At 40.8% G+C, this 24,876-nt stretch overlaps 2 protein-coding genes across 7 annotated transcripts; both read right to left on the reverse strand.

Annotated features, from left to right (window-relative positions):
* Window positions 1–3,412: 3,412 nt before the first annotated feature.
* clk2a (CDC-like kinase 2a) lies at window positions 3,413–13,524 on the reverse strand. Of its 6 annotated transcripts, none has more exons than XM_026155890.1 (14): window positions 13,267–13,524; window positions 11,791–11,978; window positions 11,391–11,670; window positions 11,265–11,276; window positions 10,244–10,334; window positions 9,308–9,374; window positions 7,855–7,971; window positions 7,540–7,706; window positions 6,982–7,076; window positions 6,527–6,656; window positions 5,472–5,554; window positions 5,080–5,159; window positions 4,879–4,969; window positions 3,413–4,706 (listed from the first exon to the last, which is right to left on the reverse strand). In XM_026155890.1, the coding sequence occupies exons 2-14, from the start codon at window positions 11,976–11,978 to the stop codon at window positions 4,518–4,520; spliced, it is 1,590 nt and encodes a 529-aa protein (XP_026011675.1). In that variant the 5' UTR covers window positions 13,267–13,524; the 3' UTR covers window positions 3,413–4,517. The 6 variants fall into 6 exon arrangements, with proteins under 6 accessions (XP_026011675.1, XP_026011672.1, XP_026011671.1 ...); XM_026155887.1 differs by lacking the exon at window positions 13,267–13,524 and adding an exon at window positions 12,986–13,105 and having other exon boundaries at window positions 11,391–11,664; XM_026155886.1 differs by lacking the exon at window positions 13,267–13,524 and adding an exon at window positions 12,986–13,098.
* A 428-nt stretch (window positions 13,525–13,952) lies between these two features.
* Window positions 13,953–24,208, reverse strand: setdb1a (SET domain bifurcated histone lysine methyltransferase 1a). Its single transcript, XM_026155892.1, has 11 exons — window positions 24,120–24,208; window positions 22,432–22,508; window positions 22,135–22,303; window positions 17,117–17,220; window positions 16,417–17,031; window positions 16,007–16,168; window positions 15,023–15,218; window positions 14,865–14,938; window positions 14,451–14,641; window positions 14,229–14,355; window positions 13,953–14,134 (listed from the first exon to the last, which is right to left on the reverse strand). The coding sequence occupies exons 3-10, from the start codon at window positions 22,296–22,298 to the stop codon at window positions 14,269–14,271; spliced, it is 1,593 nt and encodes a 530-aa protein (XP_026011677.1). The 5' UTR covers window positions 22,299–22,303; window positions 22,432–22,508; window positions 24,120–24,208; the 3' UTR covers window positions 13,953–14,134; window positions 14,229–14,268.
* Between the last annotated feature and the right edge of the window lie 668 nt (window positions 24,209–24,876).

Here is a 24,876-nt window from a genome sequence, read left to right on the forward strand (position 1 = left end):
GGTGATAGCTACAGTCTATAATTTGTAAAACAAACATCAAAATAAGAAGCAGCATTGTCTGCCAAAGGAAAAAGAATACTTCAGAAAATACAGAGTAATATAAATGTTTCCCGTCCTCTTGGGTTACATGGTGAGAGCCAGTCTCATTTTCTCCATCCAGTCTCATTTGCAGAAAAATTTGCAAAAGCATGCGGCTCATTGGAAAAAATCTAAACGTCTTTACGCGTCCCATCTCACATGACTTTGCACTGATCTCCTGCACCTGCACCAGGCGCCGTCACAGCAGGGGATGCATTAGTAGCCCCCATCAATCCATCCAGACTGAGGCCCTGAAAGGCTCCAAAGAAGGAGTCGTCCTTGGCCGGGGTCGGTTTCCTCCTGGAAGCGTTGCTCTGCTGCAGGCACAGGTGTTCAGGTTAGATAATGACACGCTGATAAGTCAGTAGCATTTGAATGTAGCTGCTCACTTACCCGTGGGAGGCAGTGATGGCTCCTGAACTGAGTTTTCCTGACAGCCCTTTCAGCGTTCTTCTTGGCCAGCATGGCTTGCTGACGTTTCCTTTGGCAAACAGCAAAGAGCAACATTTAGCGTGGCACATGGGCGAGGAGCTTATTCATGTGAGGAAGAGTCTTATCCTCACTAAGCCAGGTCTGTCTGGCCAAGAGTCTTAGCTTGATGACAAGATAGTAACTGAAAACCATTGTTTTCTTAAAATACAACAGCAACTCTAACTCCTGTTTATTGTATTGCAAAGAAAGCTAAAAGTGATCGTGAAAAACTCCACACACCCTGGCAAAACCACATTAAAAACTGAAATTCAATCAATCACATGAATGCTTCTGTTTAATTTATTTATTTATTTTTACCTTTCCCTCTTCAGTTCATCCTGGTAAGCTCTGAGCCAGGAGTCTGGCACTTTTTGGCTGTTGCAGGGAACGCTTCTCCTCCTGCTGAAGCTCCTCCTGCGGGTGAAGCTGCTTCTGCGGACAGACTGGCTCCTCCCGGCGCCCCTCTTGGCGGTGCTTTTCCCCGACACACAGCTGGTGAACTGCTTCAGGGGAGCGCCCAGTGACATTAAGGAATCCATTTGCGCCGTTTGTAGATGTCGCTTGATTTATCAGGTAGACTTTTCCGAGTATTTAAGGCAATATCAGCATGAAGGTGCGCCTCTTTGTTTGGGATAAATATTCAGCAGAAGTGAGGCTTTTATTGGAGACTGTAATCTGCAAATAAAAAGTACAAGCAGAGAAAACTTTAATACCTCTATATTGAAATTTAAAAAAAAAGAAAAGAAAAAAATACTATCCATCCTTTATTTGGAAAAGTCTTTGTCTGTGTCCATCAAAAAGAGACACCCTAAAGTCACAATTTTACAAAACATGTTGCACATGGTTTAAAGAAACAATGACTGACCTTTGTGCGTTCTCCTGTAGACACAATGGGCTGATGATATCATTTGTCAAAGCTGTAAAGCAAAGGATCCATTTAATGCTCTGCTGCCAGCACTTCAGCTTGTGTACCTGTAGACACCTCCGCTCCGCAGCGCTCTGCTCTTATGTGGATTTGACTGATGACCTTGCAGGTCTCCAAATTGGATTAACTGAGGACGCAACAGTCGCTTATCTCATTAACAACAGAGTAGCTGCAAACAAATCTGCACATGCAAACAGATGCTTAAAAAAATTTACATCCAGGGGACTGACGACGACTAAGCTACACTTGGTTGAAAATTTTCATTGTCAATTTTAGCAGCTGATGAAATTATTTGGAAACAGGGTCAGAGGAAGCCTGACAGATGGGAGCTGATCAAGTGGAAGGCGGAGGATGACGCTTTTATGACGCACAGAGGACGACTTCTACCCAAAGACGAGACAGTTTCATTGACTGGAAGGATCAATTTCATTCACAGATTCGCTTCATTCACAGTGAACTCAGACAAATTCAGGTCTAGAGAGAAACAGCATTCACAGTGTCTGAAATCCCAAACCATGCACTATATACTCAATATTTTTACTACTGTTCATGTCACTTAACCATTAACACGTGTTAATGGTTATCCAACAACCTGTGTGAGACCAAGCAATCATTAACAAATTGGCACCTTATTTTTAAACACTATAAAGATTTACCATAAAGATTGAGCTGCCAGCTGTGCCTCTTAAATCCTGTTACTGCTGCACTGCTTTTATAGATTTATACGCTAGTGTAGTATCCAGTGCCACATACTCTAATATTTACCTGGAAATGGTATGCATTTAAAGTACTGCTACACACTGCAATTATATACACATATTAAGGGTAAGACTCTCATTATTGAAGCATACTAAATACTATATTAGTGTGGAATTTCAGACAGTCTCAGCCTGCCCACACCACCATGAATCACCTGTGTTTGATGCTACAAGAGTGCATTTCTACCATACAGATTATTTCCATTCTGCATATGAAGGTTTTTACATTTAACACAAAGAACTGGACATTCCTCAGGTTGTTAGAAAACGTGAGAAAATGACCAGAAAACCTACATCCCACATCTTTGTATGTCAGTCAAGCACAGTTTCAATTAAACAGATTCAGTTTTATCATTTTCTCTTAAGGTTAATGCATAGCAGGGTTTCTATTCGGTCTGCTGTTGTTTGAGAAAGAATGGGGACAGCGAGGTTAATAAAAGTACTAATAAAAGTACTGACAGGTGGGGAAGTCTACATGACGATCCATCTATACACCTGTTGCAACAGATCTTGTGCTCAGCTCTCTTCTGCTCCTCAGGAGGTGACAGCTGAGCGTAGATTTAAAAGGGTAATGACAGAGAGATTAGTTAACAGGATAGGACTGGTGGAGGAAAAACATCCGACAGTCGCTGCCAAAAAACCCTGTCATTAGGGATTTTTTATTTTTATTTTATCAGTGTATGCAAAATGCCTAAAACTATTAAACAGTTAAGATACTTGGAAACCAGGATGAAAATTATCCCATTTAAAAAAAAAAAGAATACACTTAAAAAGACCCTGACTCTAGTGATAGTCTAAAGTGTGGCTGATGATCCAGAGAAGAGTGCCCCAGAATAATTTGCTATAAAATCAGACTTCAGTAATCTGAAAATGCAGGTGGTAAAATGTGCAAATGATAAAATCTGATATGAATGAATCGCATGCATCTCAATTAAGATGAAAGCTTTTAGTGCCAGTGGAATCCAAGAGACAGTTTGCAGTAAAAATGTGAAAGATTTAAAGAAATTACTTCAAATTAGAAAATAATACTCACCATTTTCCTTTTGTTCACTCAAGCATCCAAAGACCTGTGTGACAGCTACGCAGGTCATCCAGCAGAGGCATCGCTGAGGTAAGAAACAGAAATGGTAACCACCTTTAATTTTATCACAGGCCCAAACGGACACAGCGGAAACCAGAAGCCTTTGGCAAGGAGGACTTTAATTCTACACAATAATACATATATACAGTTTTATACGCTTTAATTTCATACAAAAAAAACAAGTCATGTACAGGTTGGCGGTGGGGACTATGACCTAGAAGAACTCATAATAAATACCATCAACAGGGGCTGTGTGCTTAACCTCGATAGAGAGACGTCAGGTCTAAAAATGTCAAACATGGAAAAGGCAGTTATTGGAGTTTGAATGAGTGGGAATGTTCCCACAACTAATGCTTACGTAAACCACTGAGCAAAACATAAACGCGTCGCCCACTCCATCCAACAGACACACACTCTCACACCCAGAAATCATTGCATGACAACATATTTATCATATAAGAGAGGCAGCAAAGACCCATGTAGGGGGAGTGTCCCGTCATTATTATCTTCTTACATTACTGGTGAATAGTAATAAACCCACTAATTTATGGCAGATTCTCCATATAGGGGACATTTCTTTTATAAAACAAGAAGTCTATGTGCAGGTCTTTAATTAACAACGTAGACAAGAAGTTGAGACACTTGCCTCTGCCACAGATGTTTGCAATACTTTCCAATTTGAATGATCAGATGTTTGTATAACAGAATCTCTTCTCCATGTCTCCTTTTTTTACCCTTTCCTTTCACCTCAGAATCGGAAGACTTTTTCATCTCCAAAGCTGATTCTTTTTTTGATGACAGACTCTGGTAGCATTTCCTTATTTTCTTTACATGCTGGTTAAAATAACAGGTAAACAGAAAGAAGGGTGGAAGGTGTTTCAGAAGTCTAAAGGAAGACAGGAGCTGCATAGTGGGCTACTTTGGATACAAACAATCTTCCATTTAAAGATTTTTTTTTTTGCCTCTGCCGAGGTGAGAACTAGAAAAGACTTCACTCTTTCCCCCACATCTTCTGTGGCTTATTTTCAGTCTCTGCTGCAAAAACATGCCTCTTGTGGCTACAGAGATTGACGCCAGAGGAGCGAGAAGTTAAGGTGTCCATGCTTTAATGACAGATGAGGCCCCAATTTATTCAACAGTTCCCACTGCTCCACACAGAAAGGACTGTAAACCCTTCATCATTCAGTCTTTGGAGGGTTGTGGGTCACCGGCTGATGTCCCGGTTGCCCTCCCAGCTCTTGGTGCCTGCAGCCTCACTGATCCCTAAGTTCTCAAAGAAAGGGTGTTTTAGAGAGTCAGCCAGTGCAAGCCTCTTGGAGGGCTCATACTCCAACATGCTTTCGATGAGGTCAAACAGCTGGTGGTGCTCTTCCGCCTCGGACAGCAGATATCGCTGAAAGAAGGGGGAAAAAAAAGAAAAAGAAAAAAAGTGGAAATTAGTGGCAATAAAAAAAAAACAAAAAAAACTCCAACATGAAATACAAGAAACATCTGTTGCATCATACAGGGAACTTTTCATCCCCACTAATCATCAAATTCATGCCCTTCTCACTCACTCCACTTACCCGTAATGGTTTGCAGTTTTCTCTAACATATTTTCCCGCTGAGGAGCTCTCATCCCAATCAAGACGACCACGATAGAAGTATTTCTGCTTCCTGAGAGAGTAAGATTAGTTTAAAATGTTGCTTTAAAAATATGTTTGCATCAGGCACATTTTTAATTTTTTCACATTTTTTCCTTTACTTGTGTTTTTATGTTCTCTTACCGAGTTTTACGAATCATCCTGGAGGGCACTGGTCCCAGGATTCTTTCCATCATAGCCAAATGTTCCCTGTTGTCATGAGTCTGCAAAAAATATAAGATAAGCAAGAATGAGAGGGGAAAAGACTCACACAGAAAGGAAGAGAGTGATTCAGTAGATAATCAGAATTTAACTACTTCAGGTTCTGCTGTTGCATATGGTGTCTTCGGTTTTAGAGAGCTCACCAGTGGCAAGGGTTCATTCTTACCAGCACTGAATAATTGTACACTTGCATTTACAAGGACCCATTTACATTAGAGCTTTAACTAATAGTTGAGATTTCAGCAAATAAATCAGTTTACAAAAAGTAAATAAAAGGCGTATTCTGCTGAAACAAACTGTGTGCTGCCGTGTACCTGAAACAAAGTGAAGCCCAAGTAGTACTCAAACAGGATACAGCCAATGCTCCACACATCGCAGGGATGACTCCAGCCCAGCTCTGAAACACAAAAGTATAAGTACACTAAACCACCACAGGATTACAAGAGGACAGGATTACCACCTTGTGATTGTAAGCTTCCCACAACCAGCCACGTTTTAATTTACATCCATTTCTGGCCAGATTCACTCAGTGTTTGCAGTGATGACTGGGAATGAATTTAACAGGAAAGACAGACACACACACTCTCTACTTCTAAGTTTAGGCTTAAAACTTTCCTTTTTGACAAAGCATATAACTTGGGGCTGGACCAGGTAACTGTGAATATTGAGTATCAAGCCTGGTTCTGCCAGAGATTTCTTCCTGTTTAAAGGGTTTCTTTTCCTCCAAAAGTTTTTCGTTTGCACCGTCACCAAAGTGTGTTTTTGGTCATTTGGTCATTAACAGACCAGAAATTATATATCAGCACAATCTCTGTTTCTATCTCCCACTTATAATGCCCGGGAACGTGTTTTTGAACAACATTATGTTACAGTCAGTTGATCTTTTATCATCAATTACTTATCAGTACATTATTGAGTTTAAAGCAACATGCACACTGGAAAGGATTCGCATGCTTGCTGAAGTCACACAAAAAACATTCAAATGATCCAATTTGTTTTTGATGCGAGTCATTTTGCACTCCTTACATCAACCAGCCCCAATTTATCTCAGCATAAACTGCTTTCAGTAGATACTTATTGTACCACTGATGATACACTTGTGTAAAAGTGAATATTTCACATACTTGAATATCACATATCATAAATCCCATTTGCTTTTCCTAACAGAGCAATCAGCCTGTGCCTGTTTGAACCCGTTTCTCTTTTTTTTGTTTGTTTGCTTTTTAAAATAACTTCAAAGCAAACTTTTGGTCTTCCAGGCAAAGCATATTGTGTCAACTGAAAAAGCCACAGCTGCTCATGTGACTGGGCCAAAGATTTGTGGATATAATCACAAAACCATCTACTGCACATCTATAGCAGTTCTCACCTAATATGACCTCAGGGGCACGGTAATGCCGCGTGGACACAATGGTGCTGTGGTGCTCGTGGTCAAATGTGGCACTGCCAAAGTCCACCACGCGTACTGCCGTGCTCTTAACAGTCCGCTCCTCTCGTTTCTGGAAGATGACACGCATGTTTTTCAGAAATGCCCATCTTTCTCTCAGGAGTAAATCTGCAGTAGAGAAGCTTAGCTTTTTTTCCCCTTAAAATATAGCAACACGTGTTTTCATATCTATTCATCATAACTGCCAGCAATAAGTAACAGGAAAACTTTCCTCCACCTACAAGAAAGGTGATACATTTTCATAAAAAACTTTTTTTTTCTTCATATGTAAAATGAACAAAAAGTAGCCCTTGAGTTTTGGAACCAACCTGCCTATAAACAAATATGATTGTTGGGTTTTTGTTTTGTTTTTTTAAACTGTTTTCCTTGACTCTTACCTTCTCTACGTTGTAGGACATGGTGAAGTCTGAGTTGACAAACAGGATGTTCTCAGGCTTGAGGTCTGTATGTGTCAGCTTATTGTCGTGGAGAACTACGGAGGTAAAAAGCAACCTTCACTGATTAAGTTATTCAAAATTGTCAGTTACCTTGCATCACTTTATACAAACTGTCTACTCACCATTTATTACAACATATAATACTAATCATAATACTAATAGAAAAGCATCAGAAAAGCACTACTAGAATATCTCAGTAAAACCAAAATGAGAACATTAACAACAGTAAACAAGTTAAAGGGCTTGGTGAGGATATGTAGCTTTTATTTACTAAAGACAAACTTGATAAGTCAGTGGGGCCAACACCCTTTTTGCTATGATGCCCTCCTGTGGTAAATGTCTACCACAAACACCAGATGATTTGAACAAGTATAATCATCAAGTCAAAAGCTAAATTACAGCTCAAGTTATAAGAATCAATGTCTTCCCTTTTCACAGTATTCCTAATTCCCATCCAATTTATCTGTAAATTTCACAGACCATAAAGATACAACTTACATTTCACAGCAAGACAGATTTGGTAGGCCATGTGTCTGACGTGACCAATTGAGTAGGGCAGGTAGTTGTTTTCCTTCAGAAAGTCAAAGGTGCTCAGAGCTAGCAGCTCAAAGGAGATGCACATGTGACCGTGGTAGTCAAACCAGTCATACATCTGTACACATAAACTGCAAGACAGACAAAGCATGGGAGGTTCAGGGAGTGAGCTGACAAATTCACTTCAATCACGTAAACCAGCTTAAACCTCGGAGTGAACACAAGACACTAAGCAATACAGGTTTAACCACAGTGCCGTATGACTGAGTCAGAGCTCACAATTTGTTATCCGGATCCTTTTCATTGATCTTCTCCAGTACATTGATCTCCAAGCGAGCTGCTTCCTTGTATTTCTCCACATTCTTGATAATTTTCAGAGCAACGTGGGCTCCTCCCCTGTAAAACACAAGAGATTATGAATACAAACACTAGCGTGATGAAACACACAACATGCCTTAATTTTTTTTTTTTTTTATGTAATCCCTGTGTGCAGCCCTGAATGCTAAACACTAGCACTTGTTTATTTATAGATTCAAGACAGAGTAGTTAACCGCCTGGCAATGAGAGCAAAGGCTCCAATTATCAAGTTATTTATAGGACGGGGGGAAAAAAAAAAAAAAAAAAATTATATATATATATATATATATATATATATATATATATATATATATATATATATATATATATATATATATATGTGTGTGTGTGTGTGTGTGTGTGTGTGTGTGTGTGTGTGTGTGTGTGTATGAAAAGTCACTGCAGCAGTTCCAGCTGGTTGGAAGACATTAACCCATAACGACGGTACATCACGATCTTAAGGCCCTGGGCATGAACATGAACTGATGGACATTTCTAGCTCTGTCACAAGAAAATAAATCTTCCGCAGGGAGAGAAGCACAAATAGCCCCTGTTCACATGAGGGGCTCACAGTCACAGGGGACTAAAATACTCTTGAGCTGATTTTCAGTATACATCACAATGTGGTGAACAGAACCAGAATTAAAATCAGAAATGTCTTTCTGCCATGTCTGGTGTGATAATGTGACTCTAAAATTACCGATAATGAACAATCTCAACAAGTTACTTGAAACATAAAACACTGTTTACCTTAATAAAAAAAAAAACTATGTAAATCCTTTGTGCTGTCATTGATTCACAGTGGTCCGTAAATTGTATTGCACAGGTACAGCAACAGACATAGCGATAATTTAAGACTAATTATTTTTCTTATGAAATTTCAGGCTGTTCATCATCACTATCTCTGAAGAAATTCTGGCCAATCAAAAGCCTACAAACAATAACACAGTGAGACATCAAAAAAAGAAAATAAAGGTGCACAGCCTGGAAATCAGTTTTCCTTATTCACATGTAAAAGTAGAAACAAACTTCTCAAAAACCTTCACCCTGGCATGAGTTTTTCAAAGGTCAAGGCAAAATGGATAGAAAAGGCTATTTTTTTCCCAAAATACATGTGGCTGTAACCATAAATAAAAGACATTTAGAGAGGTAGTTTCTTTCTCCTACAGAGGGTTTTATGCAATACCGGTACTGGTCCACCCTGCTCAATACAGGCTGCATGTTGCCCATGTACTAAAAATGGGTTAAACACCTCTGATGTATCCTAATATCACAGCCCAAAACAAGCACGGAGAGGCTTTTGTTTCTTGTTGCTGAGGAAACAACAATTCCCTAATGAACTACTAAGACACCCAGAGACTGAGAGCTCACACACCTGCGATGGTCAATGCACCGCATCACCCTGCCAAAGGTGCCTTCCCCCAAAGTGCTGACAATCTCATCTGCAACACAGTACAAAGAGAAAAAAAAACAAGAGAGGGAGAGCGGGGGGGGGGAAAAAAAGAAGCATTAGAAATGTGGACTCGTGCAGGAATACACAATGCAAAAGTGTAGACAGGCGAATCAGTGCTAGCGCCCATCCCCTTTCCGAATTGCTGCCTACTGAGTCTGGCAGGCTTAAAACGTTGCGCGTAAGGCTATGGTAACTAAATGGTGTTATGATGTAAACCAAAGGGGGCAAACATAAAGCACTCCCTTCCTTTGATTACCAATTTGCAGTCATTGAACCTATTAGAGTGCATCCTTTTGTCTTTGCCCAAAACGATACAAATGCTGTATAAACTTGAAACATTAAAAATAATATGTATTGTAATCATTCTCAAATGAAGCGTTTAATGTAAAGAAAGTCTTAAAATGTGCACTGGTTGTTCTAACCTTAGTGAAATTTGCTAAATAAGTGATGTGACCCTGAAACCATCCGAGTGAAAAACATCTAGCTTAAGTTACAGATTTAAAACTGTAACTGAGTTGTAAGCTAAAGCGCAACATAAACAAACAGCTGCAAATTGGATTTCTAAGTTTAGGAAAGTCAAATAACCTGTGAAACATAAAGGAAATGCTCCACAGCTTAAAAATCTTAGAAAAAAAAAAAAAAAAAAAAAAAAAAAAGCAGATTGTATCTAAAGTCCCTCCTAAAATCTTCAACATTCTTGCAATCCACCCTGCTATTTCAGCTAGAGCGAAGAGCATTCTAGCACGGCATCATCATCATCATGATCATGATCATCAGGCACTCCCCATGTCATGTAAATGCTCTATGCTTTAATACTCATATGGAGAAGGGTTACGATAGAGTAGTGGCAGTGAGTACATCTCTCTTGCAGGACGTCCCCACTCCGACAGATCAGGTGCCCTTCCTCGTCGTCCCTCACACTCAGTGCACGCGTCCGGCTGTTGCTCCGCTGTATTCACACCCAAACGGCCATCAGCAGGTCACAACACGACCGAAGGGGACAGGGGGGGTTTCAGGGGCAGCCGCAGCCACGGCGTCAGGTGGCACAGGTGGATGAGGAGGGAGGAGGAGGGTGGTAGTTGATGTAGTTGTGGTTGTAGGTGGGTTTCATGGTCATTGGGCGATTCACGCATGACACCACGTGAAGGAAATATATAACGATAGGGATATAGTGCAAGGGAACAAGTCAAAGATCACATGTTGTCCTCTGCTCCTCTCCCGCCCCCCTACCTTTAAACCACAGCTGCTTACAAACAAGGAAGCAACTGGCACATCCATTCATCAACGCAACAACCAATTAAAACAATAATATATATAACTACTTCAAAACTTTGCAACAAGATGAAAGATAAAATAACAACGCCATAAACATTCAAGCAGGACTTCTTTAAAGATAATCCCAGCAGTTATACTACATCAAATTCAAACCTTTTCCTCATTTATGTTCATAATAATACTTAACAGGTGTGATTAACCACACCCCACACAAAAAGAAATAACTAGAGCCAACTCATTTTAAATGCCAATAAATTTTAATAAAAATCTAATGCACTATGGTTGGCAGAACATTTTCACTTTTTTCATCATTAAAAAAAATAATAATAATAATAATTGCAAGAGCCAAAACAAAAATCACAAGGCTTTCTGCCCTCTTATGAATAAAAAAAATAAAGTAATAAATTACAGTAACAATTATCGGTGACAAAATAGTGGCTGAAGTACTAAAAAGTGTCTGTATAAAAATGAAAATGCTCTACCATAAAAAGGAGAAAGAATTTTTGAAAAAAAAGAGCCAATTAGAGCCAAACCCACCTATTCACAAATATAATAAAACCCCTGTGACAGAACAAAAATAAATCATAAAGGTTTTACTACTTACCAAATCTAGGGTCTGTAAAGAAAAGGTTAGGACAGGACAGAGGCAGAGAGAGCTGAGTGAAAGAAACAGGAGGTGGAGGTAGAGGATGAAGACTTAAAGCACAAACTCAGGTCTGGCTGTACTCACCGAGGAGGATGCGCTATAGGACCTGGTTCTACGCCGCCTTCGTTTGTGCTTACGCCTGCTGCCTTTCCTCCGGTACGACTCTTCTTGTTCACGCTCCCTCTCACGGCCGCGTCTGTAGTCGTACATGTTCGGCGAGAAGTCACGTGGATAGTAACTTTCGGCTGCTCCATGTGGCTCCCTGTCTCTGTCGCGTTCTCTGCTCTGATCAAACCGTCTGTATCCCTCGCAGTATCTTCTGTCAAACGGTCGTTGTTCCACTGACCGATTGTCATAGCTGCGACTGAATAAGTGAGCAGAGAAATATCCTGAAACCTTAGGACTGGCAACCAATAATAAAGTGAAAGAGGGTTAAATATAACATGAAAGAGTAAAAGCCCAAGCTAATTTGACCATAACGCACCTCCGTGACCGTACATAGCTTCCTTCCTGTCTGTGTCCACGTCCCCTCCTGTCTCGGTCTCTTTCTCTGTCACTGCTGGAGGAGTAAGTCGGCGTTCTTCTGTGTCGATGTCTTCGCCCTCTGTAACGATCCTGGTAGCTGGCTCGACTGTCTCTTTCCGAGGACGAGTATCGTCTTGTGTGAGGCATCTGGTGTAAAAAGGAAACAAATTAGCACAGAGTACCAAAATATGTTTAAGGAAAGTCACTCCTTACATTCAAATTATTGGAGCAGCTGATCACTGCCAAACTCATGGGATTTGAGGGACTAAATACCTGCACGTTTCTCGTGTGTAATTACAGACCCCCCCACAATACCGTAAAGTTCAGAGTTATTCCCCAAAGGCTCAAATCAGGACTGTGTATATCAGCACAGCTTTTCCACATATGGGTTCACAAAGCAAAAATCGGTGTTACCTTACTGAACAATACTCCCTTTACTTTTTATTTTTTGACCTTTCGCCAATAAAAACGTATTAAACCTTAAGTAATTTGAACTCCGCACAATCCAGAAGTCTCGCGAGTCTTCTGGGTTCCCTGATTTAACTGTCGTTATGTTTTAAGAATTTAAATTGAAAGTAAAAAGACAATTTCATAACAAACTTTATTGTCAACTTGGAAACAGGCACTTTTAGCATCATACGTTCAACTGCATGACAAGTGTAAATATTATTTTTACTGTTTAATTAAACTACCCTTAACCTAGAACTAGACATTTCTGTAAACGTGGTTATATAGGAGGCCACCCTCAGAACAACAGTTCAACTTTCCTTCATGCCTAAAAAGGCAACAAAATTTTCCAAAGGACCTAAAACTATGCGCAAAACTATTGCAACGGGTCTGAAAATACTGAAAATAAGAAGAACAGCGTTCAAATGAGATGATATAGCTATAATAACCCTGTTGCATGACCATAATAAACTTGACAACCCCCAAACCACACAGCGGTGCATCAAACCATTGCAAAGCCATTAGCACTGTAGTCAGAAGTAATTATTAGAGCAAATGAGTTCAGTTGAGCTTTATCCAACGCAGAGTGAAAGCACAAGTAAATGCCAAGTTAATAAATTGGTCGTGGCTACTCATTAAGCGTTGCCTATGCTGTTTACACACATTCCAAGACGATGCAACACTCGTTAAACGTAAGGCTAAATTACCGTTAAGGTCGTTAATCTCTGCATGGATTAGTAAAATTAAGCATCTTTAACACTCCAGCCCATTTACTAACAGCACCAACATTTCAAAGCCAGGAGAGAAGTAACTAATCAACAAGCGACGTAGTATCTATTAGCATGCACTGCTAGCAACTAGCTAATGTAAATAATTTGACCGCCATCTTAACTTAGCTACGTTCGTCAAGCTAACTTGCTACTTACGCTAGCAGCCGCGCTAACTGCAGAATCGCTATGTAGCTTATTTAAATAAACACGGTGTTTACCGTTTTAGCAGCGAGCCCTGTACGTTTATCCCACAAAAAATCCGTGGTGGCGTTCCACTTTTCTCCTCTACCTTCTCGCCAGCTCGATGTTCAAAGCTCTTTTGCTATCACCTAGCCAGTTTCTTTTTTCTGTCTGCTTAGTACAGCTAGTTCTGGTTCAATTCGGCGCTCGTACCGCCCTCCTGTGCTCAAATGTGGCTACTCCGTTCGAAGGTAGACATCCACAAGGAACTAGTGAGGAATTACCACCCCAACCTACAACCGTTACAAGTCCTTATTAAATTATGGACAGCTGATTTTTTTATCAGCTACCTTTTAACTTTTGTTTTCTCCATGTCCAAATATTTGACTTACTGTTTTAAACCTTTTAAAATGACATACCTGTGGTGGTATACAAATTACTATGGAGAAAGGGCAGTGAACAGATTTAGGAGGAAAGGCTGAGATGGTTTAGACGTGTAGATGAAGGATAGTGGATATAATGGAGGCAGATGGCGGCATTCTTGCTTTTATAAGCTTTTACATGTTAAGTCACACATTTTGATTTTAATTCCTTGTAGTTTTATTACAAACATTTTGATTTATTTCTTTGGTAAAAACAACTTGAAAATGAGCTGCAGACTTTGCAGCCACACACATATGAAAGATGCCCTCTTTTTCACTTTTTCAGATTAACACACAATAAGTTTGAACCTACTTAGAAATTTTTATTTTCGTTCAGCTGTACAAAATCTGTTATAAAATGAATACATTTGCATCAGTACCATCTGCACGATCTGAAGGCATTATCCCCAGGAGTAAGAGAAAAGCACAGTAGGACAAACTTAAAGCATCCTCATAGTCCATCAGTTTGATGATGGTGATGGCTCTAAACCACACAAAACAGGGAAACAGAGAGACTAGTAAGCCAGCAGGGATAACCAGGATAACATAATTTTTCTCCACATACGAAAGTAGTTTACCATTGACTGAGGTAGTGTTACTCTTCCGCCCGTCCTCCTTTTAAGTCTTATTTAAATTCTCATTCACACTAATCATTTGTTCCAAGCAACTGGAGCCTCGGTAGATCCACTCCTTATGATCATCATCCTAAACATGAAATGAACACACTACAGTAAGTCACACAATTGAAATAAATATAACAGGATTTAAAAAAAACAGGAACAACTTAAGATGGAACAGACCAGAAAAACAACTTCCATCAAACTGCAGTCGATCTCCAGTACTTTACACCTCTGCAGGAATCCGTTACGTTCCACGTTTACCGTCTGTCCGACATGGTACTGCGTCATGGGTGGATAAGGCCACTTCTTTAAATAATTCTGCATGAAAAGCTTGTGCTTTTCATCTAGGATATCATCCAAAGGGTTCTCCACTGTCATAGAAAATGGAAAATCTTCTTAGTAGCAGTATTATAATAGCAGCTGCTGTGGACAGCAAGTATAGAAGAATTAGGATTCTGGATTTTATAAAATTAGATATTATGGACTTGACAACACCAGCTGTCATAAGACGACAGGCGGGGTACACCTGGACAGATCGCTAGTCTGTCACAGGACTAACACAGAGACAGACAACCATAAATAACCTGAACTTACGCGGTTTGCAAACCATGTGCATTGCACGTAAGCTAGCATACACTGGAGTGTGATCATCAGTAAAAATCAGGAACCTGGAATATAAAAATTAAAAGCAATTTTACACTTTTTTCCCACCTTCACAATCTGAATTTATCACCAGAGTAAAACACACTAACCTCATGCGGTTTTTTCTGGAGGGGACCTCTGCCATGAAACCAGGCACGAACTGGTCGTCTTTGCTCCGGACCACCACACGCGCACCGACAAGCAACTCATTCACCTTTGGCATGTGTTCAAAGGCAATGTGGTGACCAGACACTAGGCTCCTCCCCTTCTCCTTAAAGTTGACCTTGTATTTCACCCTGCCGTCTTCTGAAATGATTAAAGAAACATTGGAAACACTTCAGATTATACCACATTTGCTTCTACGTACTGCTTTTCTTGAAAGAAGAAATGTCAAATACAGGTGCATTTGTTAAATTAAATGGGTTTTTTTCTCATATCAAATGTATCTATTTTCTTTGAGAGCGTAATCAAAAGCGCTTAAGCGCCAGCTGTTAAGTTACAGCATCACAATCTGTGTCAAAATGTGCTGCCAGAGGAATTCAGTTGGTGAGGCCCAAACACCAACAAACTTTAAACTGTGGTAATGTCACTCATATGTCATATCGCATGGTGTGTGTAATAACAACAAGCACAACCACGACCACTCAACAAAATATAGAAGAAAAAAAAAAAAAAGAGTAGAAAAAAAAATCTAAACGTTGCTAGTCTAGCCTCAACTATGGGACACGGATATGTAAGAAACATACCTTCCTTTAGCATCACATAATTTCTTTTGTTTACTTTGAAGTTTAACATTTTTGTTATCTTAGCCACCAGAGCAACAGTGTGTCGAGCTCTGCTTGCCGTGACATCCTGATGACAATCAGTGTCAACAGAGCTACAGAATGTCTCCAAATAAATGCAATTCATTGCTTAACGTACTCACTACCTCAAAGCCATTTCACAGATTACACTGATTAAATGTCAACCAACATTCCCAACTACACAAAACAAGACGTCTTTAATCGACGAGTAGCTGTCAAGCTAAAGACAAATGTGAAACTTTACAATCTGCTTTGTGCTTACCAATAGAGCCTTTTCTTTATTATTCTTACCCTTTGTTATTATTTCAACAATTGTCCCTGGATGCCAGCTCAAAGGCCTCTTTCTGGCCAGGACCTTCATGTTCACACTGATCTCTTTTTGTGGCACCGCAGCAGGGGTCTTTGTGGATGAGGACTGAGAAGCAGCTGATACAGTGGTTACAGGAGTTACTCCTGTCGGCGTAAAAGGAGCAAAATGTCATTTGACGATTGGATAGATCTTATGATTTCTGTGTTTGGAAATCTGGTAGTGATCTGTTCCTCAGTGTACAAAGCAAGATCTTTAAATTTGCCAATATTTTCTACTCTTCAACAATATAATACAGCTTTAAATCAGCTTAAAAACACACAAATCTAAGATCTGGGCAAAAAAAAAGGGCGTTTTTTATGTTTTTCCATAATGTATATTTTGTGGTCATTACCTAAAGCGCTTGCTGGTTTTGGCGATGTTTTCGTTGCCTTGCTCTCAGCACTTGTGTTTGTGTCGGCTTGTGATGACTTTGCCGTTTTGCCTTTTGCATCAGGAACTGTACCCGCTTGCTGCGTCAGTGTTTTCACTGGGCTGCTTTTGGCGCTGCTTTCTGCGTTTGTTGTCAGAGTCGATGTCTTTGCTCCGCTTCTGATGGAGTTTCTTCTCTCCTGATGTGTTGTGTCATTCTTAGTGTGTTTTCCATTCTTTTTGGCCATTTTTTTCCTCTTGTTTGAACGTGTACTTGAAATAGAAAAGTCGGTATCACTCGAGTCTCCGCTGGGTTCCCACTGCATGTCAGACCCATCAGTGCCTAAAGACTCATCTTCACTCCAGTGATTCTGAGGTGATGGAGGAGATAGAGAGCTGGTCATTTGAGATCCAGTCATTCTGGTCAGGACCACTACTGGGCTCTTCAAAGCGAGAGGGTGTTTTTTTCTCAGAACTCTTTCTTGTTTTTCGCTGTCTTTTGGCTTAGATGAAAAAGAAGCCGAGCCATCAGAAGCCAGAGGTCTGTGGACTTGAGTTTCTGAGGGAGCAGACTCGCATGACAGTGGTGATGCTTGTCCTAAAAACAGTAAAAATCACAGGTTAAATTGTAGCTTTCAAACAAACCTACCAAGTGCACATTTTTTAATTCAATTTTGCTTTACCACAGCTTGCTTGGTTATTGTCATCGTCCAAATCTGTGTCGCTGTACTCCCATTCCAACAATGAGTAAAGTTTCTTGACAGTATCCTCACATGCAGCCACAGACCTGAATGACAAAAACAAAGAGAAATGAATGAAGAGAAGATAGAAAACACAGAGAAAGTAACCAGTGTACAGGCTCTGATATTTAACATAGCACATTCATGCCTCGGAAGAGATTCTGGCAAATCATCAGGCGACTCAGGAGGGGAAAGTCGTGCTCTACCTGCACTGTGTATAGTGCAGGTGGAGCACTGCTGACTTTGACTAAGAATATTGTCGTGCGGTGGAAGGAATACTTATTAATCCCACTGACACATCTTTCGTAGAGGAAGCAGAGTCTGGAGAAAAGGGGGACCACGGTCCTCAGCCAGAAAAACGGTTGAGTTGCCACTCCAGGTCAGAGACAAGTAACTTCCCCGAGTGGAGGTGCTTAAGTATCTCTGGGTTTTGTTCACTAGTGCAGTGACTAAAAGATCGAGATCGCGGATACAAGCAGCAGAAATTAGCTTTCTCCGAAGGGTGGCTGACCTCTCCCTTAGAGATAGGGTGAGGAGTTGGCCATCTGGGAGGGGCTCAGAGTAGAGCCACTACTCCTCCACATCAAAAGCAGCCAGCTGAGGTGGTTCGGGCATCTGACAAGGATGCCTCCTTGGTGAGGTGTTCCGGCATGTCCCACCGGGAAGAAGCCCCAGGGCAGACCCAGGCACGCTGGAGAGATATCTCTTGGCTGGCCTGGGAATGCCTTGGTGTTCCCCCATACAAGCTGGAGGAGGTGGCCGGGGAGAGGGAGGTCTGGGCTTTTCTGCTTAGGCTGCTGCCTCGGATAGGAAAATGGATGGATGGATGGCATCCATGCCATCATAAATACATAAAGAATCATCACATTTAGAACAAAATCGTGTCTTTTAAAGAAAGCCAAAACAACTTTTTTTTATCTTAAATTTTTTATCTTATATCTTAATATGTTATGCAATGTTCTAGTTAGTGTGCGTTGTATAAAAAGTAAAGGATACACTCAGTACACTTAGTGCCCAGGTTGCAAAAAAAAGAAAAAAGGTTATCTACAACACACATTGTTAGAAGCCTGTAGAAGGACGTGTTATTTTGGGACAGTTTTAAGGCAAAGTAGGTGGGATTAACTAAATGTCATTAAAAGCTCAGCAGGGACTACCCTATTCAAGCACTTGCATGAAATTTTTATGCTTTTGCTTCCTTGCAAGAATAAATTATTAATAAATTATGATATATGTCAATTACAGTAGATATTCATTTAGAAAGCTAAAAACAGACAGAGAAGTTCCTCTTTCTATCACGGTCAAAGGAGCTTGCAAAGAAAAGCGTCTGGACTTCTTTAAGTTGCTTGGAGACGTTTCACCTCTCATCCGAGAAGCTTCTTCAGTTCTAAGGTCAAATGGTGGAGAGTCCCAGATTTAAACCTAGTTGGAGTATCCCCCCGCAGAGGGACAAAAGGACCCCCTGATGATCCTCTAATCGCCTGAGCCAAGGTGTGAAACTGGGTGTGGGTCCCAATCAGTCAGGGTTTCGGGTGAGCTCATTGTGAAACCTGGCCCCACCTTATCATGCGAATTCCTGAGGTCAGATGGCCCAGGATGTGAGTGGGCGTTAAGGCGTCTGGGGAGGGAACTCAAAACTGGATTATAGATGGCAGAGAGTTGATGTCGTAAACCACCGCCTCTGTTCAAAGATGGTCGCTCACAGTGGACATACAGGGAGTGCAGAATTATTAGGCAAATGAGTATTTTGTCCACATCATCCTCTTCATGCATGTTGTCTTACTCCAAGCTGTATAGGCTTGAAAGCCTACTACCAATTAAGCATATTAGGTGATGTGCATCTCTGTAATGAGAAGGGGTGTGGTCTAATGACATCAACACCCTATATCAGGTGTGCATAATTATTAGGCAACTTCCTTTCCTTTGGCAAAATGGGTCAAAAGAAGGACTTGACAGGCTCAAAAAAGTCAAAAATAGTGAGATATCTTGCAGAGGGATGCAGCAGTCTCAAAATTGCAAAGCTTCTGAAGCGTGATCATCGAACAATCAAGCGTTTCATTCAAAATAGTCAACAGGGTCGCAAGAAGCGTGTGGAAAAACCAAGGCGCAAAATAACTGCCCATGAACTGAGAAAAGTCAAGCGTGCAGCTGCCAAGATGCCACTTGCCACCAGTTTGGCCATATTTCAGAGCTGCAACATCACTGGAGTGCCCAAAAGCACAAGGCGTGCAATACTCAGAGACATGGCCAAGGTAAGAAAGGCTGAAAGACGACCACCACTGAACAAGACACACAAGCTGAAACGTCAAGACTGGGCCAAGAAATATCTCAAGACTGATTTTTCTAAGGTTTTATGGACTGATGAAATGAGAGTGAGTCTTGATGGGCCAGATGGATGGGCCCGTGGCTGGATTGGTAAAGGGCAGAGAGCTCCAGTCCGACTCAGACGCCAGCAAGGTGGAGGTGGAGTACTGGTTTGGGCTGGTATCAGCAAAGATGAGCTTGTGGGGCCTTTTCGGGTTGAGGATGGAGTCAAGCTCAACTCCCAGTCCTACTGCCAGTTTCTGGAAGACACCTTCTTCAAGCAGTGGTACAGGAAGAAGTCTGCATCCTTCAAGAAAAACATGATTTTCATGCAGGACAATGCTCCATCACACGCGTCCAAGTACTCCACAGCGTGGCTGGCAAGAAAGGGTATAAAAGAAGAAAAACTAATGACATGGCCACCTTGTTCACCTGATCTGAACCCCATTGAGAACCTGTGGTCCATCATCAAATGTGAGATTTACAAGGAGGGAAAACAGTACACCTCTCTGAACAGTGTCTGGGAGGCTGTGGTTGCTGCTGCACGCAATGTTGATGGTGAACAGATCAAAACACTGACAGAATCCATGGATGGCAGGCTTTTGAGTGTCCTTGCAAAGAAAGGTGGCTATATTGGTCGCTGATTTGTTTTTGTTTTGTTTTTGAATGTCAGAAATGTATATTTGTGAATGTGGAGATGTGATATTGGTTTCACTGGTAAAAATAAATAATTGAAATGGGTATATATTTGTTTTTTGTTAAGTTGCCTAATAATTATGCACAGTAATAGTCACCTGCACACACAGATATCCCCCTAAAATAGCTAAAACTAAAAACAAACTAAAAACTACTTCCAAAAACATTCAGCTTTGATATTAATGAGTTTTTTGGGTTCATTGAGAACATGGTTGTTGTTCAATAATAAAATTATTCCTCAAAAATACAACTTGCCTAATAATTCTGCACTCCCTATAGATGGCTTCTTTCACTCCTCTTTCAAACCATCTGTCCTCTCTGTCCAAAATGTGAACATTGGCATCCTCGAAAGAGTGACCTTTGTCCTTAAGATGCAGATGGACTGCTGAGTCTTGTCCTGTGGAGGTGGCTCTGCTATGTTGTGCCATGCGCTTGTGAAGTGGCTGTTTGGTCTCTCCAATGTAGAGGTCTGAGCATTCCTCGCTGCACCGTACAGCATACACCACATTGTTAAGTCTGTGTTTTGGAGTTTTGTCTTTCGGATGAACCAGTTTCTGTCTGAGTGTGTTACTGGGTCTGAAATGCCATGCTTGGAGAAAACTCTCCTAAGTTTTTCTGATACACCGGCTACATAGGGGATGACAATGTTGTTGCGTCTGTCCTTCTTATCCTCCCTCGCTGGTGTCTGGTCTTCTTTTCTGTGCCTGTTTGCTGACTTTAAGAACGCACATTTAGGATAACCGCACATTTTGAGTGCTTCCTTTACATGTGTGTGTTCCTTCTTTTTTCCTTCAGGCTTAGAGGGAACATGTTCTGCCCGGTGGTGTAGGGTCCTAATTACTCCAAGTTTGTGTTCCAGAGGGTGATGGGAGTCAAAGAGGAGGTACTGGTCCGTGTGTGTTGGCTTCCGGTAAACTTCGATGTTGAGGTTGCCATTCTCTTCAATGTGCACGGCGCAGTCCAAGAAAGGCAAACAGTTATCCTTTGTGTCTTCCCTGGTGAACTTGATGTTTTTATCCACAGCGTTAATGTGCGCAGTGAAGGATTCCACTTCTTGTGTCTTGATTTTGACCCAGGTGTCGTCCACATATCTGTACCAGTGGCTGGGTACTCTTCCTTTGAAAGAGCCAAGAGCCTTCCTTTCCACTTCCTCCATGTAAAGGTTGGCTACGATAGGTGACACGGGGGAGCCCATGGCACAGCCATGTTTTTGTCTGTAGAAGCCTTCGATGTATTTGAAGTATGTTGTGGTAAGGCAGAGGTCTAACAGTGTGAAACTTTCTATCACATTCTTCCATATATGGCAATCTGTTTCACCCTCCAGGTGGTCCCTGAAGATTGACACTTTTCTTGACTCTTGTTCTGTCATCTGTTACTAGGCGAACTCAAATGCAGTTAGAAGCAAAATGTGTCCCAGGCCTTTAGCCTAGAATGAATACTATCATGTATGTTTGCAAGCGTGCATGCTTAAACCTTCTGTTGCTCTAGGTCACTTACACCATGGATCGCCTGGACATTCGCGCCACGCGAAGCTTAAGACCTTTAAATAGACCGAGCATCACTCTATATAAGCACAATCCTGCAATGTGTGTATAAAAATGATTACAGTTGCACATGCAATAAAAGGTTAATATGTAATTATGATCACACCTGCAATACAAGTTTTAATGTAAGGCCAACCGCTTCAATAAATGTATTAATGAAATGCTGATTAATGCAATGATAATGATGATAGTTATGAATAGTAGCAGTACAATATTTTTCTCATCTCCACACTCCATATATAACAATTCTTGACTGTTGCTCGTTTTTATTACATTTTATTCCAACAATGAACCAACAAGAGAATGAACCCCAAAACCAGTTTTTTGTGTGAGTAGTTAAGCATGTTAAAAGCATGTTTGTTTTTTTTAAAGATTGCCACACTTAATGCTTTCATATTCGTTTACAATGACAACACTCACTCGCAAAGTCTCAGGAGGCACGCGGCCTGTTCCTCTCTCCTTTTCAGCAGAGACTGCAGCTGATTGCATTTCTCCAGCAAATCTGGAGAGACCCGTTGGGTCTCCTTAGCCTTGTCTATTATCCAGCACTCCTCTCTGCTCATCTCAGTCTCATCTCCATCCATAGTTACTGCAACACACAAAGGTTTCACATATCAGAGATTAATTATTACTAATGTTATTCCAAAAAAGCATAGATTTTCTCATGATGCAGAAAAGAAATGAACAATGCAAAGTCCAAACATCTCAAAGACTTACACTTGGGGCTCCTAACACACTAGAAAAGATTGACATCACATCTCTTAGAGGAAGGTCAAGAGCCTTTGAGTGTTTACCTGCATAAATAAAGCACATATTAATAGAAAATGGTTACATTGTGCTGTGGTTTAGCTAACTTACCGCTGAAATGAATCACTAATTTATTGAGCTAGAATGTTTCTGGACAACATGGTGCATTCTAGTGAGAATAGGGAGCAGGTGAACGAGGTGGAGGTGCACTGGACAGAAAAGGAATTGCATTCAGTAGAAGAAAGACAGAACAATTGTTTGCATGACAGGGAGACGGGTGTAAAAATGACGATGCAGGAACCAGATATAGTGAAGAGGGATGAGTTTAAATAGTCAGAAAAGCAACAGAGAGGTGAAGAAGAGTCCTGGCGGTGATTCGTGACAGAATGATAGCAGCAAGAGTAAAACCAAAGGTTCACAACATGGTAGTGAGACTGGAGATACAAGGTTTAGAGACAGTGGCACTGTCAAGAAGACAGTAGGCTGAGCTGGAGATGTCAAAGTTGAAGATGCTCAGATTTTCACTGGGGTGACCAAAAGGAAAAGGATTAGAAATGATTATATCAGAGGGATAGCTTGGGTTAAACAGTTTGGAGACAGCTGAATAGGTGTGGTTAGAGATGGTGCAGAGGAAGGATACTGGCTATAATGGACAACAGATGCCAAGCGGGAGGGAAGGAGGAAGACCACAGAGGAGGTGCATGGATGTCATGAAGGAGGAAATGAAGATGGCTGGTGTGAGAGAATAGGATGGAAAGGATAGAGTGAGATGGAGGCAAATAATCTGCTTTACTGGCCCTAAAGGGAGCATTTACTACAGGGAATGCTCCCTCATAAAACCTGAGGTATTTTCTCAGATTCTTGGAAATGTAAAATTCACATTTGATAAATTATTCAAACCAACCATCTATTACATGTAACCATGTCTTCATACTGTGTTACCACCATATAACATTTATAATGTTGCTATGAAGAAGGTCGTGGCTCAAGAGTTGGCAGTTCGTCTTGTAATCGGAAGGTTGCCGGTTCGAGCCGCGGCTTGGACAGTCTCGGTCATTGTGTCCTTGGGCAAGACACTTCACCTACTGCCTACTGGTGTTGGCCAGAGGGGATATATATATATATATATATACATACATATTGGTGTATATATATATATATATTTGTACTATTCTTAGTTAGCGTATTGTCTGTCTTGTTAATGTTTGTTTATAATGGAGCACTGTAACAAAAAATAATTTCCCCCAGGGATCGATAAAGTATTCTGAAACCTGGCGAACATCTGGTTCCTCTGCATCTAGGTGTGCGGGCTCAAATAGGGGGGATTAAAAGTAAATCAGAAACACTTCTCAAGCTCAAGGTCGTATATTTTTAAAAAAAAAAGACGTCCAGCCAGGATAAGGTGTTAAGGGCTTTACTAAAAATAACTAACTAAATAAATAAAAACCAAAACACCAGCATCTGATTTTGTCTTGAGACTTATTGGTCGAAGCTAGCATGGACTTCAATCAGTTAGCCGTGGAGACCGTTTCATCCTGACTCTGCGCCTCTTTATCGCACAAAGTGTATCCAACCTGATAACCATTCTTTTAATTTCAGCTAGATTAATTAATTTGATTAATTTTAATTTAAAATGTCAAATAAGAAGCAAGCCATACCTTAGCTTTGTTCTATGGTCTTCTTCTCTTCATGTTGCTGGGTAGACCTGTGAGACTCACTGCCGCCCCCTGCGTCCGGAAATACGACCGACAATCTTCTACTTCTTTTTAAACCGATTGCTACGTATGGAACGCAGAGTTATTATAGTTTTGCATTTTCTTATTAGTTTTACTTTATTTTTATTAGTCTTCCAGATGACTGGATGTTTAGTTGGTTCCAAAGAGCCTGAGGTGTGCCAAGAAAATATCCCCCACACCATCACTCCACCACCAGTCTGAACTGTTGACACAAGGCAGGATGGATTGATAAACATATGATTACACAACATTTGCCATCCAAAATGTTGCATCAGAAATTAGGATCGGTAAGACCATGCAACGTTTTCCAACTGCCGTGATCCATGGGACCTCAGTTTCCTGTTCTTAGCTGACAGGATTGGTACCTGGCGTGCTGCTCATCTGTGCATCCAGAGATGCTGTTCTGCATACTTTGATTGTAACGTTAAAGGAGTTGAGGTTGCTTTTCCTATCAGCTGGTCATTCTCTTTTAATCTCTGCCATGAACAAGGCAGAGACCTGTGGCTCACTTGATGTTTTCAATTTTTCAAACCATTCTCTGAGTAAAAACTTAATAGTAAATTTAAATTGAACAGTGTTGAGCTATACAAGGCTCTCTCGAATAAATGAAAACTAAAGTATTAATTTTGAAATGAGTATATTTTGTTGGGTAAGTAAACACATAAATATGTCTGTTTAA

Source organism: Astatotilapia calliptera, chromosome 22 (genome assembly GCF_900246225.1).
Source record: "Astatotilapia calliptera chromosome 22, fAstCal1.2, whole genome shotgun sequence".
Classification (NCBI taxonomy): domain Eukaryota; kingdom Metazoa; phylum Chordata; class Actinopteri; order Cichliformes; family Cichlidae; genus Astatotilapia; species Astatotilapia calliptera.

Coding starts and splice junctions, on each gene's coding strand:
- clk2a (XM_026155886.1), bottom strand. CDS start 13,009: ATGCAGAGATTAACGACCTTAACG. Junction 11,979..12,985: donor AGAGATTAACGACCTTAACG/GTAATTTAGCCT, acceptor TTTTTACACCAG/ATGCCTCACACAAGACGATA. Junction 5,160..5,471: donor TGGGCTTCACTTTGTTTCAG/GTACACGGCAGC, acceptor TATTTTTTGCAG/ACTCATGACAACAGGGAACA.
- setdb1a (XM_026155892.1), bottom strand. CDS start 22,298: ATGGATGGAGATGAGACTGAGATGAGCAGAGAGGAGTGCTGGATAATA. Junction 17,221..22,134: donor TGCCTCCTGAGACTTTGCGA/GTGAGTGTTGTC, acceptor TTTGTCATTCAG/GTCTGTGGCTGCATGTGAGG. Junction 16,169..16,416: donor AAAACCAGCAAGCGCTTTAG/GTAATGACCACA, acceptor TTACGCCGACAG/GAGTAACTCCTGTAACCACT.